This window comes from Musca autumnalis, unplaced genomic scaffold, assembly GCF_047663935.1.
Source record: "Musca autumnalis isolate F117 unplaced genomic scaffold, ASM4766393v1 scaffold_5, whole genome shotgun sequence".
Lineage (NCBI taxonomy): Eukaryota > Metazoa > Arthropoda > Insecta > Diptera > Muscidae > Musca > Musca autumnalis.
Window position 1 is genome coordinate 111,597,264 of NW_027412088.1, and position 18,895 is coordinate 111,616,158.

At 35.7% G+C, this 18,895-nt stretch overlaps 1 protein-coding gene across 10 annotated transcripts in view; it reads left to right on the forward strand.

Moving 5' to 3' along the window:
• Positions 1-17,366, forward strand: part of Pgant3 (Polypeptide N-Acetylgalactosaminyltransferase 3) — a 68,364-nt gene extending 50,998 nt beyond the window's left edge. For all 10 annotated transcript variants that reach the window (XM_073956985.1, XM_073956981.1, XM_073956984.1 and 7 more), the window contains 4 exons: positions 13,730-13,899; positions 13,959-14,410; positions 14,467-15,258; positions 16,147-17,366. In XM_073956985.1, the coding sequence (XP_073813086.1) occupies positions 13,730-13,899; positions 13,959-14,410; positions 14,467-15,258; positions 16,147-16,308 (1,576 nt within the window). In that variant the 3' untranslated portion in view covers positions 16,309-17,366. The remainder of the gene's footprint in view (positions 1-13,729; positions 13,900-13,958; positions 14,411-14,466; positions 15,259-16,146) is intronic.
• The last annotated feature ends 1,529 nt before the right edge of the window (positions 17,367-18,895 follow it).

The window sequence follows — 18,895 nt, forward strand, 5'->3', positions numbered from 1 at the left end:
GTGTGGTGTAGGGTATAAATACCTGTCGATATGAACGCATGAGATAGTGTTCCTAATTCTGGTACAAAGTTTCATATCACAGGCCAAGAAACAATGAAAGGGTATTAACAACTAGCTTTCCAAATTTTAGCATTAAATGGAATATTGGTGAAACCAGTTTTTTGCCATTAATTTGGTTTAAATCTAGAACATATTCTGAAAGTAAATTTAGTAATAAAACCATAAAAGCCAATAAAATAAGCTCAAACCAAAAAGTACAATGCGCTATTTTGAAAACAATTGCTGAAAAAAATGTGTTTTAATAAATGTGAGTAGTAGGTCGCCAATAAACACTTTATTGTCTTCTAATGCAACCGGTCTTGCTTTAAATCAAGGTATAAACATAAAAAAATAATTATTTGTTGTTAAAGCGTAATTAAGTAAAAATAAATTACTTAATTATGCTTTAAGGAAATAAAAGTAATTTGAGAACGAAGAATTTATGTAATTAAGTTTTTTTTATTTGATATCATACCTAGAAATCGTAATGCTTGCATTATTTTATGAATTATTATGTGCCACGTTTTGTTTAGTTTTAAAACTGACAATATATTGTATGCCTTACATAATTATGCAGAAATATGCAAAAGAGATATGATACACAAATATTCATATTAAAATTTCATATTCCATTAAGAATATCTTAAGAATATTATCACACAGTATTCTAATTAAAACAAGTAAAAAAGTATCAGTCGACTTGCCGACAGAGATATACCCTCAGTCTGTGTGAATTGAAACTTTCGTATATTGACCGCCGTAATGGGGGCAGTGAATACAAGTTGTTACAACAAAGATCAAAGCGATTAGAGAGCAAGCCTTAAACAGCATTTTTCGGAAATGTTGTGTGGGAGATACCCAAAGGAGTTGGCATATATAGTCCATATTCGAACCTAGTTTATGTCTCGTACAAATTTCACGATCTGCAAAGTATGGACCAAATCAGTTACTGCCTTCGAGAGTTATCGTGCGCACCATTTTAGTAAAAAGTTTTGAACCTAAGACCGATATAGCTCATCTTCGAACTCACACTAAGTTCGGTACAAAACATTACGATGGCCAAATTTTGGACTGATTCTGCAGATCCGTTCCAGAGTTATCGTACGCTCCAACCACTACACATGCTGCCATAGGTGATTTTTACACCTTTCGGGCTATATTCTCCGGAAGTATGGACTTGCCCCTGATAAAACTTTTACCGTCGTAATGGATGGGCAGCACATACAAGTTGTTACAACAAAAATTAAAGTGTTTCGAGAGCAGGTACTAAACTGAACTTTTATGAAATTTTGTGTGGGAGGTCCCCTAGAAGTGGACCGATATAGTCCAAATTGGAACCTCATCTATATCTGGTAGAAATTTCACGATGTGGAAAATATTGGCCCAAATCGGTTACTCCCTTCAAGAGTTATCGTGCGCACAATTTTTCCAATTTTTTGTTGTTGTTGGGGGGAGGTACCTGAAGTAGTGGACCGATATAGCTCATCTTCGACCTTAAACTAAGTTTGGACAAAATATTACGAAGGTCAAATGTTGGACCAAATCGGTTCATCCGTTCGAGAGTTATCATGCGCTCCAGCCACACAGACAGACGGACGGACATTGCTAAATCGACTCCAAATTGTCTGAAACGAATTTCGTCCACACATACTTGGGGTCTTAAACCATTATTTTGACGTTTCAAATATATTGACTGAAGTAGATTTTCTACCCTCGAAACTATGCGAAAATCGTCAAAATACCTACAGCGTTTCAGAAATATAAAACTCTGTCGTTCTAGTCCAGCCCTTGCCTGCGGAAAAAATCGATAACAGGAAAACACGTCAGACTTCATTATTTCATTTTTATACCCTCCACCATAATATGGAGGGTGTAATTAAATTTGTCATTCTAGTTGTAACACATCGAAATATTCCTATAAAGTATATATGGTAAATAACAAAAATGTTTTGCAATCGATGAATCCGAGTTTTACCATTTCAGAATTCGCGAACTGTTAACATATTCTATAAAGTATGAACACAATTCTTTGAAAATGAAGTGTTTTAGGAGGGATCCCATAATGTCGACCATTAACATTAATTTTCGTGGAAGCCGTGTTGGCATCAATGTAGAAAAATGGGTAAAAATGGGTTGAAGCCAACAAGTTTTTTATGTTCCCATGCGATTTCTGGCTTAACCTTACATTTTATAGACCTATTTCCAAAGAATGAATCACAGAAAACTCCATGGGCAATAAGATAGCAGAGTATGATTTTTCGATGTATCCACTGCATCCACCTAAAATTGATGCCGACATTTTGAAGCCGGAATTTCGGGGTTTTTTGAATTTTTTTAAATATTCCGGACGCGCAAGAAGATAATATTCCAAACTCATTACACTATTATAGAACTCGTGATTTTACGTCGTGCATATCTCATGAGTGTGCTCCTTACAGCATCCTAGTAATTGGAGTCGAAAGTCCAAAATTTCATGCGTGAATTTTCTTTCAAAACATATTTTTTGCGTGTAAAATTTACAACTGTCATTCAATTTCCTTTGAAACCCGCGTGAATTTAGTTTTTTTACGAAGCCTTCCGCGATCGAATTCATCTACTAAAACCGCGGATATAGATACCTTGAAAATCGGAAAATCTGCAAAAATACATTTTGACGAATCCGCGTACTAAACCGCGATTTTCTTTAAAATTTTTTACATAAATGGAATCCTTTACTCGCGATTATAATATTTGCGAAAACACGTGTCATAAAAAAAGAGATACGCGAGTAATATGGGTATTTGGCCAAAAATTTAATGTGGAGGCACATCCGCGGTTTTTGAAGAATCTATTTGAAATAGATGTATATTGACGTATTTTTGATGGGCGCTGATGAAACCGGATGCGCATCAAAATCGTATGCACATTGCGCGACTTTTACCAACTTTAAGGTTTTTTGCAGTGCAGGATGCAACTGGCGGCACACAATGGCCGCTGAGTGAAACAACGAAATATGCATAAATATTGAAATTTTTGGTCTCGATCCACGTCTTCATATAGCCCCCAAGGTCGCTCCCGATTTTCGGTATTTTGAATGTGTCAGAGTCATTATCAAATCAAAATGGATAACATTTGGTAGTTAGTCTTCGATGGGGGTATGAAACATTCCTTAAGAAAATTATCAGTATAGGTCCACATTTTAGAACGGTACCTCCCGATTTTCGGTATTTTGAACATTTTAGCATCGAAATGGATGAAATTTGGCATTTAGTATTCATTGGGGGCTTCCAAACTCTTCCCCAGAAATTTGTCAGTATATGTTAACGTTTTGATATAGCATCCAGAGAACGGTATGTTCCGATGTTCGGTATTTTGAAGGTTTTAGCCACTTTATATTACCGAAATGGCAGAAATTTGGTATTTTATCTTCTTTGGGGCTACAACAACTTTCCCTCAGAAATGTGTGGTTTTGATATAACCCCATAGAACGATACCGCCGATTTTCGGAATTTCTAAGGGTTAACCGCATTATCCTAGAGGAATTGGAAAAATTCGGTCTATAGTCTTCGTTGGAGATATACAACATTCCTGCGGAGAATTGTCGGTATAGGTCTACGTTTTGATATAGCCCCCATAGATTTTTTTCTTCCGATTTTCGGTATTTTGAATATCTTACCCATATTATCTAACAGAAATGAAATCTGGGTTTTATGGTTTTCAGTTTTCGTTGGGAGTACAAAACGTTCCCGCACATTATGATATAGCCCCCATAGAAGAGGTATTGTGGGTTATCAGATTGGAAGGTACAACGATACCGCTCGATGTTACTGTAGCGACTGTTACTTGGTATTTCGTATTCTCAATGGGTAAAAAACTTCCACGCAGAAAATGATCAATATAGATTCATATTTTTATATTTCCAATATTAAGGTACCACCAGATTTTACTTAGTTTGAAGGTTGTACACGCATCACTCAAACGGAATGTATGTAACAGGGTATTTCGGATTCTGAATGGGTAGAAAACATGGATGTCTCATTGGTATTAAACCTTGTTTAAGAGAAAGTGATATTCTTCTGTTAGCATATTCCACTTCTTCTTGGAATGAGCATTGACGTGGCGGAAGAGCTTAGTACTTTAATACTACTCGTGGTGGAGGGTATAGGAAGTTAGGCCGGGCCGAACTTAACGTCATTCTTGTTTGCTTCCTGCTTATGCTATATATGTTGGTAATATCAGCCATTTTAGATTGTCAGATAAAAAGATTAGTCGTGTTTTGCTGTGCTCTTCGATTGTTTACTATTTGAAAAAAATGGAAAAATGCGTGACTTTTTGTTCAAAAACAAAACCGTTAATCGACCACCGCACAGTGGTTTAGGAATTGATTTTCCTAGAAAAAGCTAAAATTTTTTGTCGTCACCGAAAATACGTCATGTTTTGAAAATTTCTGGAGAAAGAAAAGCAATTTCTCGGAAACTGTAACATCCCAACAAAAATTTGGTAAGCACATGTCATTACTTCTTGCATTACCGGGTAATGAGTGCTCATTACACTCCGCATTATCAGTTTACACATAACTAGTTACTTCCTTACTTACTACTTACTTACTAAGTAATGAGTATGGTGGCACAGAGCTAGTGTGTCCGACTACAAATTCTAGAGTTGTGTGTTCAAAGCTCAGCGTTCGCATGGGTGTTTTTTGTTTACAAAATTACAAAAACATGTTCATGTACATGCATGAGTTAAACCAACCCTTGGTGTTCGTGCGAGTGGCCTAGTGTGTAGTGTATTTGGCTACAAATCAGAAGTTCGTGTATTCAAAACTAGCAGGTATTGATTGAAAAGGAAAAAAAAGCAACAAAATGTGTAGTGTTGAATTTGAATATACAAATTTCGTATTTTGAGTACTTTAAGCAGTAATTACGTCATTAGGGGAAGTCGTAGGAAACACAAAAAATTCAGATGAAACAAAAGTCCTGTTGACATATGAAACGTTGAAACGTTTTATAACCCTGACGAATACTAAATACCAAATTTCAGCCATTTCAGGGTTGAGATCACAATCTTTAAAATACCGAAAATCGGGAGGTACCGTTCTATAGGGGCATATCAAAACGTCGACCGATTTAGCCCATTTTCAGTACCTGATTATGAATACATATACTTTATAAGGTCTCCAACGAATATTTCGATGTATTACAAACGGAACGACAAATTTAATTATACCCTCCATATTATGGTGGAGGGTATAAAAACAGAAGCGTATTTAAATTTTAATATTGCTACTAATATATATCATAGTAAAATGTTCAAACGAAATAAAACGTGTCTATAAAATGTCTACCAACTATTAATTAAAGTGCATTGCATAAAAATAGACCCGACTGTACTGAACCCGGCATGTACGTTATTGATTTAAGACTGATTCAAAAACCATAACCAATGAAGCTTGATTGATTTCACATCAAGTGATTATTAAAGTTCATTACAAAAAAGGGTGAAAAAAGTTTTAGTCACGAAACTTTAAGCCCATTACAATTCAATTGTTATTTTTTATCATAGGGTTGTTTTTAAAGTTTAACGTCATCTCATCAACAATGATTTTAATAATTGTAATTTGCTATTGTCAACAGCATCTGCTGGTGGTGCCTTTGTTCTACAGTCTCCAACAACTGCATATGTTATGACCTCTGCCGAATTAATGGTTTGTTATTTTTATGCTGACTCAAATATATTTCTAACAACTATTCTCCTTTTTTGGTTAAAAAACAAACGGAAAGAGGCCAATCAACTATTAAATAAAGCAGAAAAATTGGCATTCAAATTATGTTATGTTATTATTTTTCAAGATCAAGATCACATCCCAGACATATTTGGTTACTTTATTGTCGGATTGTCTTTTGTTTAGGAAATGACCAAACGAACCGAATGATTTGTTACCAAAAACTGATAATTTCTTACACAATTCTTTTATTAAACTGGTTCAAAATGCATAAAAATAAAACAAACCCCTACCTAATATTGTTGTTCGGTTTGAAGATACTGTGTCAGTAAATTAATTTTGTTTTTTTATTATCGACATTGACGACTTGTTTTGGAATATTTATTTATTACAAGTATAATTAGGAGAAAAAAAAACAAAGATTAACATGACAATAAATGTATGCGATTTTAACATGATATCCCGAGATTTATTATTTTGGATGCAATGATAATTTGTACAATTTGTTGCGGAGAAAACAGTTTAGATATTAAATGAATTAATTATATTTAATTTATTTAATAAATATGTTGTACAGTATTATTCTGGATATTTACGTAATAAAAACAATAAAAAAGATGTGCGCATTAGGGTTTTGCGTTTTTTACAACCTCATATCCCTGTATCATATTTTGATGAGCTTTGACCTAAAATTATAAAGTGATTCGATGAAAAACCCTTATGTTTGGTTTACATTCGTTTCGTGATTTCAAAGGCTTTTCGTGATTTCGCGCGGAATCAAGCAAAATTTATCATGATTTCGCATACAAAAATGAAATCATCTCATTTCGTGATTTCAGCGAAATCAACATCGAAATCACAGTACACATATACAACCTATATATAAACTACTTTGTTACAATGCTATTTTTCATTGTGTTCCCGTACTTTTTTAATGGTAATTTTAGAAAATAGAGCGAATTGTCAAAACTTGCTTCCCCATACAAATTTCCTAAAAAATACGGGAATGGAAATTGCAAAAACTCCAGCAGAAATGTCAAAATTAACGTATCAGTTATAATATTAGATACCAATGAACATATGAACATGCTTGCTGCTGGTTTCTACTAGGACAAAATTTTATGGCAGAAAACAGGAGAAGAGGGTGTTATTCGTCGCTATTTTTGTTTAAAGAGAATTGCAAGTCTTGCTGGATTTCGGTGTACGGGAACGCATTTTTAGCACTAAACGGAAAAACTACTGCAAGTACTAATATTTTGCAGGTTCTGAGCACAACTTTTATCTATCAGAATTTATTATTATGATGTATCAACGATATCATTTTGTCATTTGTTGGTACTATACACAATTAATACGATGTATAGATAATTTTACGATAATTTTCCAAATAAAGTTGTAAAGTTCTATATTGTCGTAAATTGTTGATGATTAATTTAATTTACAACAACTTGTTTTGAAAATTCATGTTCGATCAGCTGCGCCTATGCATCTACCTTGATCATTGTGATATGTTTGAAATCAACAAAAAACAAGTGTAAACACCGGGGTGTATTTCAGGATTTCGTGAAATCCAGTGGATTTTGGAGCGCAAGTGTAAACTTGGCATTACGAGCAAAATGATTGTAAAATTGTTTATTTATCAGCTCTTTGGACAATTTTTAAAGTCACTGCAAGCCAATGGTGCACAAGAAGAGAACGGTATTTTGGGTTTTTGTATAGGAAAGAGAGTTGTAGTAATTTTTTCGTAAAGACGTGTGCATGGCTGCTACAAGCAGATATCTAATTAAAAACAAGCTTTAGAGCATATGCGATCAAGCACGACACGGTGATGCCTAAGTTTTTCGGCAATTTACACCAAGGCTGCTCAAAGGGCACACTTCCCCTGTCGGTGTGTGTCAATTTGCTCGCTCACACAATTGAAAAAGAGAGCTTTTGTTTTTGAAATTAACATTTTCAATACACACATTTTTTCCATTACACAAGACAACCCAACAAACCAACATTACTCGAACAAAACATCATATTTGAATTATAAATTCTTGTGTAGCCACTGGAGAATAAACGAAACTTGATTCTCTTGAAAATAATGAATGTGTATGCCAATTATTAGCTTATCCGTGTAATTGTAGAATGTATTTATACAAGTTGTTTTTCGTAAATTTTATTAAATCAGACTGAGTGGTATGTTGGGAAACTATCAAAATGTTTGTCCCAGCAAACCAAATCGGAAGAAACATCAGAATTCGGACCGAATTCGGTCCGAAAGTTGGATGAAACGTCCGAGTTCGGATCCGAATTCGGTCCGAACTCTGACCGAAAGTCATATGGCGTGGTTGACGTGTTCCAGTGGATTTCATTTGACGTATAAGCAATGGAATTGACAAATCGAGTGGATTACGTAAATGTAAACATACCATAACTTTTTCTTTGTCAGCAGATGTTTAACAGTGGCATTTTACTCTCAATAATTCTCTCTCATTGTTTTTCTACGAAGCACAGCCCGTTATTCTCTATTGCTATTTGTTTCAATCTTCGTAAGGGAGAAATATACAGTTTGTCAATAAAACGAATACATTTCTTGTATTAGTTGTCGAAAAATGGCAAATAAGTCGAGTTTTTTGCAAAATATTTTTGGTGGACTTGTTTATAAATGAATTGTATGTGTGTTCCCCTACGTTTTTAATTGTAAACGTTGCAAAATTTGTTCAACAAACATATTTGTCCAAAACGTATGGTAATGTAAAAATTGAAGAAACGTAAAAAAATACATACTTCTTTGCCATCAAACATTTTTCTGGGTTATGTTTGATGCTATGCTGTTGATTTTGTTCATAGCACAGTACAGCAATAGTTTTCGTTTTTGTTTTCTTGACTGCGGCTGTTTACTATGCTGTTAAAATGTATGCAGCACAGCATAGCAATAGCATTCGTTTTTGATTTTGATGACTATGCTATGCTGTGTGCTTCGCAAATTTCAGAAGCACAGCATAGTCCATGTGCTGTGCTACTTTTAAGTTCGCAGCATAGCACAGCAACAGTTTTCGTTTTTATTTTGGATGACTATGCTATGCTATGTGCTGTGAAGATTTCAGAAGCACAGCATAGACCATGTGCTGTGCTACTTTTATGTTCGCAGCATAGCACAGCAACAGTTTTCGATTTTGTTTTTGAAAACAGCACAGCATAGCAATAGCATATTTTTAGTGATTTCAGTGCTGTGCTGGTAGCAAATTCAAACACTGTTTTTATATTTTCAAGGATTTAGCTACATTATAACACCAAAACGGCTGAAATTTTGTATTTAGTCTTCGTCGTTAGGAGCATTAAACGTTTTCCCCAGAAATTTTTTGATATAGCCCCCATAGAACGGTACACCCCCATTTTTGGTATTCTTAAGGTTTTAGCCTCACTGATACTACCTGTGCTAATGTATTTTTCGAAGCCTGGATACTTGTGCAAGCTGATAATTTAGCGCTTGGTGTGTTTGAGAGAAAAATTCTTCGAAAGATCTACAAACAAATCTGCGTTGACGGTAAATATCGACGTCGTATTAACCACGAGCTGTATCTGCTAAACAACGACATTAGTATAGTTAAACGTATCGAGATAAAACGATTGCGTAGGCTAGGCCAAGTCATAAGAATGAACGATGATGAACCCGCTAAAAAGGTGTATAAATACGGGACACATGGCGGTACACGCACAGCTGGCAGCCCAAGGCTTTAATGGAGCAAACATGTGCAAGATGAGATAGAAATACACGGTATTCCAAAAAGCAAAGCAATAGAGAGTGAGTAATGAAAATCTTTTCTTAGTTCGGCTTATAGGAACAATTTCTGTAATATGCGAACTAAGTAAGTATCCTAACGAATTGGCTTAAATTTCTTATTTAGACTTCGTTGTTGCTAAAGGGTCGCATTTGGAATAGCCCTCATAGAACCGTACCTCATGATTTTCGATATGTTCAAGATTGTGGCTAAATTATCACACCCAAAGGGCTGGAATTTGGTATTTAGACTTCACTAGGGTCATAAAACATTCCTTAGGAAATTGTTGGTATAAATCCACGATTTAATATAGCCCCATGTAACGGTACCGCCAGATTTTCTGTATTTCGTGGATCCTTTGTCACATTTTTGAGGCAAAAGTTAGTGCGAAGCTAAAAGAAACCAATTATTCAAGTTTACTTCAAAACAACTCGCGGTGTAGTGTATAAAAATTAGACGCGTTTTTTACTTGCCTGTACAATAAATACGGACAATAAAAAATTTCCCATTTAAATGCAAGTGTGCTTTACCCAGCGCCTATTTAATGGTACATGATGATCGTCAAAAGTAAAGACGAAGGCACAATCGTAGAGAGGCTATCCCATATTAACCTACTTGACACACCCACAAAATGTTCGATCTGGAGTGAAGTTTTTTATTTCACATACAAACACAAGGTGCTGGTAGTAGTAACCCCTTAATGATATGCTCTGATAAGAGGCCAGAGGTCGTTGTAGCACATTTTTAGGATACTACTGAGGTGTCGAAGAAGATGGAGATACTGTAGAAGCCACAACCTTTTCACTGGAATTTAGGCCACCCTTTGGGGGCGTATATCATGAAATGACTCATATTTACCCAGCAAAATGTTCGATGCCAAAGATTCTATTCAAGAATGGGTGCAAGTGAAATGGAATGTAATTTTTTCAGCATCTTCACTCATTCTTTTTACAAGAGCGTGACCCCCAAAAGATGCAATTCATTTTCAGATCCTAAGCATGTCATCTTTACTAACTCGATGGAATGGCATCTTCAACAATTCTTTGGCATGGCATCTATACCAATCCTTTGGCATGCCATCTTAACCAATTCCCAAGAATAGCACTTTCACTAATCTTTGGCATGTCATTTTCACCAACCCTTTGGCATGTAATTTTCACGTCTTGTTCGGAAAATGGAAAATGCTGTATTGAAAAATGATTTTCATTTTTTTTTTATTTTATTAATTCAAAGGAATTAATGAAATATCTATAATTTATTTATCATCATAAAGTTTACATCTATAATTGCAGTTTGTTCTCGTTGTTGTAACAGTAGTTAATATGTTTGTATTCTCATTTTTATACCCTCAGCCTTTAGGCTATGGAGGGTATATACACTTTGATACGATGAAAATGTGCCTCATCGAAATAATGGTTTTAGACCCCAAGTATGTTTGGACGAAATGTGTTTCAGACAATTTGGAGTCGATCTAGCCATGTCCGTCCGTCTGTCTGTCCTGCTGGCTGGAGCGCACGATAACTCTCGAACGGATGAACCGATTCGGTTCAAATTTTGGCTTTCGTAATATTTTGCCTAAACTTAGTTTAAGTTCGAAGATGGGCTATATCGGTCCACTCCTTCCGGTACCTCCCCCACAAAAGTTCGAAAATGTTCGGAAAGTTTGTGCGCACGATAACTCTTGAAGGGAGTGACCGATTTGGTCCATACTTTGTATAGCGTAAACTTTCTACCAAGGTAATATGAGGTTCCAATATGGTCTCAATAGGTCTACTCCTTCGGGTACCTCCCACACAAAATTTTGGAAAAGTTCAGTTTAGGGCCATCTCTCGAATCGCTTTGATTTTTGTTTTAGCAACTTGTATTCACTGCCCTCCATACGACGGTACAAGTACCATCAGGGGCAAGTCCATACTTCCTGAGAAAATAGCATGAAAGTTGCAAAAAACCCCTATGACACCGTGTGAGGGGTTGGAGCTTAAGATAACTCTCGAACGGATCTGCCGATTCGGTCCAAAATATGGCCTTAGTAATATTTTGTCCAAACATAGTTTAAGTTTGAAGATAAGCCATATCGGTCCACTCCTTCAGGTACCTCCCCCACAAAAGTTCAAAAATGTTCGTATGGTAACTATTGAAGGGAGTGGCCGAATTGGTCTATACTTTACACATCTCAATATATCTACCAGATATGGATCAGGTTCAAATATGGACTATATTTGTCCACTCCATCCGGTACCTCCTACACAAAATTTCGGATAAGTTCACTTTAAGACCTCATATCGAATCACTTTGATTTTTGTTGAAGCAACTTGCATTCGCTGCCTCAATTACGAAGGGAAGAGTTTTTTTAGGGGCAAGTCCATACTTCTTGAGCAAACAGCCCGAAGAGTGTAAAAACCCCCCTACGGCACCATATGTAGTGGCTGGAGATCCACTTCCATAACGGTCAATGTCGATCCATTCCTTTTAGTATCTCCTCCGCATAACTTTTGTTCTTTAATCCTAATCAACTTTTTTGTCGGTTCAAACGCCCAAAATTTTTAAAACCCACTAAATACATACGTGTTTTGGGAAAAAATTGTTTCAATATACACAGGCTGAGGGTATATCTCTGTCGGCAAAGCCGACTGATACTTTTTTACTTGTTCTGCTTAATCTGACTCTGGGTCTATCAGTCGTAAGAATGTGGCTATTTCGCTATTTATATGGTTTGTAACCACAAAGCTGCAAACTTAAGTTTCTTAGCAGGATTGGTAGGGCAATTGAAAAGGAGCAGTGTGTCGTGGGGGCCTGTGCTGTATGCTGGTCAGATGTTTTCCACGGTGTCATCAGTACTTGCCCTATAGGAATTTTGACGGCTGCACCATCCCGAGCGTATTGACCCAAAACTACTCTGGTTTGTCCTGACAGCTGGCGCTTCTCAGCTGCGATAGATGGTGGATGTTCTCCAAGGGCCGCATTCACACGATAACTGTTTACTGCATCTGCGACTGCATTCGTGTGAATGCTACTTAAACCTGGTTGAAAGGCTTGTTGATCTAGAGGTTCTCTCTTGTAACGTTAGACTTCTCTTGCTCTGAGTGAGTCCTCTGCTAATATGGAGATGGAGATGGCCTTCAGTTGTTGTGCTGCTTAAGGATCCTATGCTATTGATCGGCAACTGGAAAGTTATTTCTGATGCTGGAAGAACTATAGCCACAAGGGTCCTTGCTACGGGCGACAAAAGCGAAATCGGTTTGTAAGATTCACCTTTGCTGGCATCCTTTTCGGGCTTCAGTAGCTGGCCTATTTTCCAGACTTCGGGAACGATGTGTTTGGCAAGCGACAGGTTGTCCCAGCTGTTGCAGTCTAAATACCGCCGCTGCACGCAAGAGAGTATACTTCCTCCGCAACAGGTTTTGATTCATCTTACAAAAGGATTTTACTTCCCATCAGTGCAGTGCAGATTTCGACATTGACTCCAACTGCAGATTACTATTTCGTGAATTTTATTTTACAATGTTTTGGAAATTTTTGTTGTTTTGTAGGGATCTACAAATCGACTTGTTGAGCAGGGTTCTCTAGAGCAGGCAAGGAAACTTTTATAATTGGTCTGTTCCTTTACTTTTAAAAATGGTAATTGTTGCAAAAATGGTAAAAGTGGTGATCTGCTCTCATATAAATTGTATGCTTTTAAAAGTAAGGAAACACTTTGCGGGTAAAAACTGGTAAACTCAGGAACGTAAAGGAACACGACTAATACCAAAGAGTGCAGTCCGACTCTACTTTTAGCTCAATGATTGGGACTTTCTAGCATAATAAATCTCACATTGCTTTAAACGTACATATTTAGATAAATAAAAGAATATATACATGTGTAAAAATAAAAACACAAAATTCATCTCTATTGGATCGATGGAATGGGTTCAAATGCTAAGGAAAAGATCGGATCTATCACGACTTCCTTTGAATTGTGTCAAATGTTGATGAAACGATCGGATCTTTCACGACTTCCTTCGAATGGGTTCATATGCTGATGAAAAGATCGGATCTTTCATGACTTCATTTGAACCAATGCAAAAGATCCTGTGAAATCATGGCATCTCATGGAACCACTTCCATAAAATTTTGCTGGGTTATTTTGTATGCCTATCTGGCGGGAGCTTGTTGAACCATCCTCTTAACATGACCCATCGAAAGCAAGCGTTGAAATTAATTTGTATTTCCTCCTTATTTTTAGATGCCGCGAAGAAAAATACGATCTACATGAAATGCCAACAGCATCCGTTATTATCGTATTTCACAATGAAGCCTGGTCAGTGCTGCTGCGCACCATTACAAGTGTTATAAATCGTACACCTCGAAGCGTACTTAAAGAAATCATTTTAGTTGACGATGCTAGCGATCGAAGTAAGTTATGCTATGTTATTAAACGATACTTTTTTTAATTGATTGCTTTATTATTTCAGGTTACTTGAAGAAACAATTGGAAAGTTACGTTAAAGTCTTATCTGTTCCTACACGCATTTATCGCATGCCCGAACGTGGCGGTCTCGTACCAGCACGATTGATGGGCGCCAAACATGCACGTGGTGATGTCTTGACATTCCTCGATGCCCATTGTGAGTGTTCCAGGGGTTGGATAGAACCTTTACTGCATCGCATTAAAGAATCACGCACCACTGTTATCTGTCCCGTTATCGATATAATATCTGATGACAACTTTAGTTATACAAAAACATTTGAAAATCATTGGGGCGCCTTTAATTGGCAGTTAAGTTTCCGTTGGTTTGCCACTGATCGCCCCTCGCTGAGAAAACATCCTACCAAGCCGATAATGACACCTGGCATGGCAGGTGGTCTCTTCGCCATTGATCGTAAATATTTCTATGAAGTGGGAGCCTATGATGAAGAAATGAAGGTTTGTTTGTATTACTTAAAAGTTAAATAACTTGGTCACTAATTTTCCATTTTAAGATTTGGGGTGGTGAAAATGTGGAAATGTCCTTCCGCATATGGCAATGTGGAGGCAGTATTGAAATAAGTCCTTGTTCCCACGTTGGCCACGTGTTCCGCAGCAGTACCCCCTACACTTTTCCCGGAGGAATGAGTGAAGTTCTTGGACAAAATTTAGCGAGAGCTGCTATGGTCTGGATGGATGAATGGCAATATTTTACTCTTCTCTATACCGATGGACTTTCATTGGCTACCCGTGAAAAAGTCGATGTCACCAAGCGCTTGGCCTTAAGAGAGAAGTTGCAATGTAAACCCTTCTCATGGTATTTAAATACAGTTTGGCCCGATCATTTCTTCCCCGCACCGGATAGATTCTTTGGCAAAATTATTTGGTTAGATGGAGAAACTGAATGTGCCCAAGCATTCTCAAATTATATGAAAAATATTCCCGGTCGTCGGATATCACGTGAATGGCCACGAGTGTTTGATGAGATTGAAAGTAATGCTGAAGAATTTATGTCACTCATCGATTTGGATAGGGATAAGTGTTTGAGACCAGCCAAAGAAGATGCACCACGTCAATCGGCCCAACCCATCACCGTTGGCGATTGCAATGCCCATTCCCAAACAATGGATATTTTTGTAATAACTCCAACGGGAAAAATTATGACAAATAATAATGTTTGCCTAACATACAGCGAGCCGAAACAGAGTACTATTAAAATGTTGAAAAATCGTAATGCAACAACATCGAATGTGCAGCTGGCATTGTGCGCTAATGATTCTCGTCAATTATGGGATTACGATATGGATGTAAGTAAAATATTCACGAAAAGATCGGTACAATGAATACCATAGTAATAGGTTTTCATATATTTTATTCATTGATTGTATAATCAAAAATAAGGTTCACTTAGAGTAGTGATATTGCAGTTAGAGTCCTGGCGATTTCACGTATTTCGAAGGGATTACCCACGTTTTTATCCAAATTAACTGTACACTGTCTTTTCGAAATATCCTCTCAAAATTTTGTTGTTTTTGGTCCATATTTAAGCATACATTGAAGTTTTTACAGTGCTTACATTAGAAGTACGATAGTAATTTGAAAAATTTCTATGTAGATGGAAGATGCTACAATTTGAGTCGAACTGAAGAAATTCATATCCACCACAGTTTTTATGTCGTCTTTACTTTGCAAAGAATGCGAACATAGAATTGTTGCCTGCTTGTTTACCACAGCTCATTGCACGCAACAATTTTATATTCGCATTCATTGCAATGCAAAGACGAAATAAAACAGTGGCGGATAGGAATTTCTTTAGTTCGAGTCATATTGTAGGGTAACCAGCTTTGGGACCATACGGCAAAATTCTCATTTGGTTTACTTTGCTAGACTGGCTTATAGACCTGTTTATCGATACAGAATCGGCGGCAAAGGGAACTGATAGAGTTGTTTGGTGACAACTGAAAATTTAGTCTTCCCTACCTCATCCCGCAACTAATCAATGTCATATCTAGTATAAAACATTTTGTTGTTATTGAAATGTTTCAATACAACAAAATATGGACTTGAGCTGAAATAAACACATAAAGGTGTAAAATTCTGCAGTCAAACTGTATTCGCTTTTCTGTTTTTCAATTCGTTTTCTTCTAATTTTAAATTTCAGATATTACAATATTAACTAATTTACTTTATTCCAGACTCAACATATCACTCACAGAGACAACAAATTTTGTTTAACTTTGAAATCTGCTCAATCAGCACGAAATCACAAGTCAGAAAAGGTTGTATTGGCCATCGAATGTAATTTTAAGGACATAACACAAAAATGGGGTCTTATACCACTGCCATGGAAGATGTAAGACCCACACATGGTTAAATAAATAAAAAATATGTAAATAATTATAGATGAATATGAATTTTAGAAACAAATTCAATTAATTAGCGTGCAATTAGAGAATAGATGTAATTACTTTTAAGAGATACCATTATCCCACAAAACTTATTCAAATTTTAAAACACCGACGAATACTAAATGTGATATTTTTAATTTGAACTTTTTACATACATAAATAGGATTTACTAACAGTGTGAATGATTGATTATTTGGATAATAATTATTTTTCTAAATGACAATTTCATAAATAAAATAAATTATTTCCACCACCACCACCGTACTTCTATCAGAAAGAAAATAAGAACACATTTTTAACAAATTTAATTCTACACAAAATTGAATTACAAAGAATAAAAAATATTTTAATTGAAATACATATGCATGTATGTTCACAATATTATAAATAATCAATCTCCTCTAGTTCCTCTATTGTAATCTTTTCTTCATCAGTTATTTATTCCAATCATTTGATTATAATAATAACACATTCGCCGAAAAGTTCCATTGTGAAGTAGAAATAAATATCTGGTTTCGTTTTTAATAAAAATGTTCTTACTTCCTTCAATATCGTCCGTATGTCTAGGAACAAAGTAACTTAAATGAAAACCTAACATTTTGTGGCCCACTTGTTTTGAAACTGAATAGTGCCCTTGTAGCACAATTAGTCAAAAACTAATTAATGGTTGTTCGTATCAAATTAAAGAAGCCCAATAAGAACTTTCAAGCTAATGTGTTACCTACTTAATATAAGTTGATCAAGATCTTTTCATTAACGTGATTCAGATTATAAATTTGAAGAAACTGTGAAATTGTCTCTCTAATTCCTATCTAAATAAAACTATTTAAATTTTATTTTATATGTAAATAAACAATTGTTTTCGATACAAATTTAAATTTCAAATATTATTTTTTATAATTAATAAAAAATCAAATTTGACATAAATTTACTCTTAGAATAACCTTTTTATAAATTTAAGTAATTTTATTATTTTTTTAAATAAATAAAAAGTCTAATGAACTCAATAATGATTTTTGTTTTTGAACAATTTTTTTCTATAATATGCAATCATAATAAAGGTCGAGACGTACTTTCTTCTCATCGTTATCATTTATTTTCCGTTGGTATTATTATCATGAAATCCGCATTGTCACAGCAGTGATTGGTTCTTCACTTATTCGATGAATAAGTAAACATTTCGAATCATTGCTACTGGTGTTGAAACCAAGACTTTAGTTATTCTTTACTTCCAGCCCAAGTATCCAGAGAATCAAAATATGGGAGCATTTTTTAATACCGTCAAAGGATTTGTTTTTGTTTTCAATATAATTTGTGTGGTGAGTTTTTTTAATCGTGTTAAAATAATTTTCGTAAATTGTTTTTAATATGTATGGGATTTTCATTCGAGTATTATCTATAGTTTTGTTTTTGTTGTATTATTCATCTTGTTTGCATCAAACAAATATAATTTCGAATCAATATCATGAAACATGCATAGTTATATATTATTTGGGTCGATTGCTCTGAAATATATGTATTTCTAAACTGGAAAGAGGAATATGTTTGGCTTAACTGTCTGAAAATGTAATTTTCGCAATGAAACATCTGGATACTGACAGACTTCACGACGGCAACAACCATGCTGCAGCACAATATTTAAACATTTTGATATATGTAAATAAGCCCACGTGGCTGTCATGCTTATTATGCTGTAGTTGCTAGTCATCGAGGGGTGGTGAACGTAAGATAGATTCGGGAGGAAACATTGAGTCGATGCAGTAAGTACACTGTATGTGTTGATCGATGGGACAATAGGTTAGGATGAGGGATGCGCATCCATAATGTAACCGCTTCACTCGGAGACCATTGGTCCATTGTTTTCATCTTGGTTAGGTTTGAAGATGATGGTGAGAAGATTCCATGGTTATAAAGGTAACGATTTCCGGTTGTGTGTTTGATCGATGGTTTGTACTGGAACAGAAAGAAAGTGAGAAATAATGGAGTAGTAATTTATGTGTAGACAGCGGAGTCCTATGCAAATGCATATGTGGTTCGGATGGTCGTAGAGAAAATCTGATTAGACAGACACTCGTTTTATTACAAAATAAAACAAATTAAGCCCAGAAATTTCTGCATATTTTGCATATCGTGCATATTTTGACATATTTTTACATATTTGCATAAAATGAGCATATGCAAAAATATATTCAAGGATTTGTGGTCTAAATATCCCACCGAAATGGCTGAAATTTGGTTTTAAGTCTTCGTTAGGGGTATGAAACTTTACAACTGAAATTTGTTTGCATAGGTCCACGTCTTCGTATAGCCCCATAGAACTGTACCTCCCGATTTCCGATATTTTAACGGTTGTGGCCTCAACATCACACTAAATTGGCTGATATTTTGTATTAAGTCTTCGTTGGGATTATAAAACTTTCCACCTGAAATTTGTCGGTATAGGTTCACGTCTTCATATAGTCCCATTGAACGGTACCTCCCGATTTTCGGTATTTTGAGATTGTGGCCACAATATCCCACCGAAATGACTGGAATT